This window comes from Ammodytes marinus (genome assembly GCF_949987685.1).
Source record: "Ammodytes marinus genome assembly, chromosome: 3".
Lineage (NCBI taxonomy): Eukaryota > Metazoa > Chordata > Actinopteri > Uranoscopiformes > Ammodytidae > Ammodytes > Ammodytes marinus.
In genome coordinates, this window is record NC_137232.1 from 35,335,084 (window position 1) to 35,337,583 (window position 2,500).

Genomic DNA, 2,500 nt, shown 5'->3' on the forward strand with positions numbered 1-2,500 from the left:
CTGTCTGTGTGGGTCTGTCTGTCTGTGAGTCTGTCTGTCTGTCTGTGAGTGTGTGTGTGTCTGTCTGTCTGTCTGTCTGTCTGTCTGTCTGTGAGTGTGTGTGTGTCTGTCTGTCTGTCTGTCTGTGAGTGTGTGTGTGTGTCTGTCTGTCTGTCTGTCTGTCTGTCTGTCTGTCTGTCTGTGAGTGTGTCTGTCTGTCTGTCTGTGTGTGTGTGTGTGTGTCTGTCTGTCTGTCTGTCTGTCTGTGTGTCTGTCTGTCTGTGTGTCTGTCTGTCTGTCTGTCTGTCTGTCTGTCTACTACACTGTCTGTCCCTGCTGTAAGCAATCAATTCAACCACAAGTCAAAAGTACTGTGACCTTTTGAGCTTTGCTGCTGAAATGTGTTGTGCTTTGACAGTAAAGGGATTTTTCATTTCTTCCAGGAAAATGATCGCAGACATCTTTGGAGAATCTGGAGATGAAGAGGAGGAAGAGTTCACCGTGAGTTTGACCTTCTTCTTCATCTCTGAATAAATTAACAATATATTTTTCTTTCGGGAAATGATAAACTAACATTTAAAGGAATACTTCACCCATACGGAACCAGCGTTCTATCATTATAAAATCCCTATTATAATATAATGAATGAGGTTTTTCTTCCCTCAGTCTTCCCTTAGTCTTCCCTTGGCCCAGCTGTCCTGTTAATCCTAACCCTTACTGTGATGTCACAAGAAGGAAACTGTAGGGTTAGACAGTGAGACCATAAAACACTCTTTCTGCCTTTTCTCAGGCTAGGATGATCTGATTTTTTTTTTTTTTTGCACATTTATACTAAATAGGATCTCCGAGTTCAATACACCTTCATATTCCAACCGGTGAAGTAGGCCTTTAAAAAATAAATAAATAAAAATAGATTTGACAAAGCATATGTTTCGTTTTCATACTGTGGAGTCAATAGAAACAGGAGCTACAGACTTCTTATGACAAACATATTTATTCTTAGGGGGTGCCCTTAGCTCAGTTGGTAGGGCGTCCCCCCCCCCCCATGGGCCTCGGCCAGCAGCGGACCCGGGTTCGATTCCAGCCCGCGGTCGTTCTCTGCATGTCACTCCCCTCTCTGCCCTATTTCAACTCTGTCTCTACACTATCAATAAAGCATAAAAATGCCAAAAGAAAATAATAATTGAAAAAAAAACACATTTCTTCTTCTTCAGGGCTTTCATTCTAAACATGTGGAGCTTCAACAGTGAAAGGTTTAGGTTGCGTTCCGAATCGCATACTTTCTACTATATAGTATGTAGAAAAAAGATTTAGGATGTCCCGATTCTTGTGGCCAGATTTAGGATGGTTAGAAGTACCCGGATGTCCTACTTCATGCGGCCAAGATTGTTAGTGTTGAAAAGTGCATCCTATTTGGGCGATTCTGACCCACAATCCAGTGCGCACGTGAAGTGACGTCACATCGACGAAGCCTCCATATGAAAACAAACGGGGATGCGACGGATATAAAAGCAAGAGGCAAGATCAAGGCGCAATGTTATGATGAAATAAGAGAGTAAAGTATGTCCCAATAGTATGCCTACTGCATCCTAACTAGATTCTTTTTATCGTCGGATGTAGTATGTAGAATAGAAAAAAGAAAGAGGAGGAGATTCGGAACGCAACCTTAGTGTTGACTGTGGGACTGAGAGTACACAGACAAGGCACTTCACCCACCTTGCCTCGTGTGAATGTCGATAGTTAGCCTGCTGCTATCGGTGTGTGAATGTGTGTGTGAATGGTAACGTGGGAAAGGAAAACAGGTCTCCCTTGTAAAAGAGTCTCCGGTCTCAATGGGATTTACCTGTAGAAATAAAGGTTAGAATAGAATGGCAGACCCTATACCACTAACATTGAAGCTCATATACACAGAGATATATACACAAAAATAAATGAAATAACGACCATTCATAGAATAAAAAATTTGATTTTAAATACAGCTTCTGGAAAAAATTAAGAGACCAGTGTGGATTTTTCTTCAATCTTCATCTCTACATTACTTTATGGAAATGCTCTTTAATGACAATATTTTTTTGGTAATAGTAAATGACCAACCATATTTCTTCCTTCAGGGTTTTAACCAGGAGGACCTGGAGGGAGAGAAGAAGGGAAAGCAGCAGCAGCAGCAGCAACAGGAGGAATCTGACTCTGATGAGGGAGTGGACAGACACGGGCTAGAGTAAGAATAACAGGCTATGATACTACTGTTATTACTGTAGTAGAGTAAGAAAAACTGGCTATGATACTACTGTTATTACTGCAGTAGAGTAAGAGAATATATCTATTGACAGGCTATGTTACTGCTGCATTTACTACAGTAGAGTAAGAATAACAGGCTATAATCCTACTGACATTACTACAGTAGAGTAAGAAAAACAGGCTATGATACTACTGACATTACTACAGTAGAGTAAGAAAATACCTTTATATAAATGGCTATGTTTCTACTGCAATTACTATAGCAGAGTAAGAAAAACAGGCT

The 2,500-nt window shown here is 40.7% G+C and overlaps 1 protein-coding gene across 4 annotated transcripts in view; it reads left to right on the plus strand.

Moving 5' to 3' along the window:
- iws1 (interacts with SUPT6H, CTD assembly factor 1) overlaps nucleotides 1-2,500 on the plus strand; it is a 33,461-nt gene that overhangs the window by 13,040 nt on the left and 17,921 nt on the right. For all 4 annotated transcript variants that reach the window (XM_080024958.1, XM_080024959.1, XM_080024960.1 and 1 more), the window contains 2 exons: nucleotides 423-480; nucleotides 2,091-2,197. In XM_080024958.1, the coding sequence (XP_079881084.1) occupies nucleotides 423-480; nucleotides 2,091-2,197 (165 nt within the window). The remainder of the gene's footprint in view (nucleotides 1-422; nucleotides 481-2,090; nucleotides 2,198-2,500) is intronic.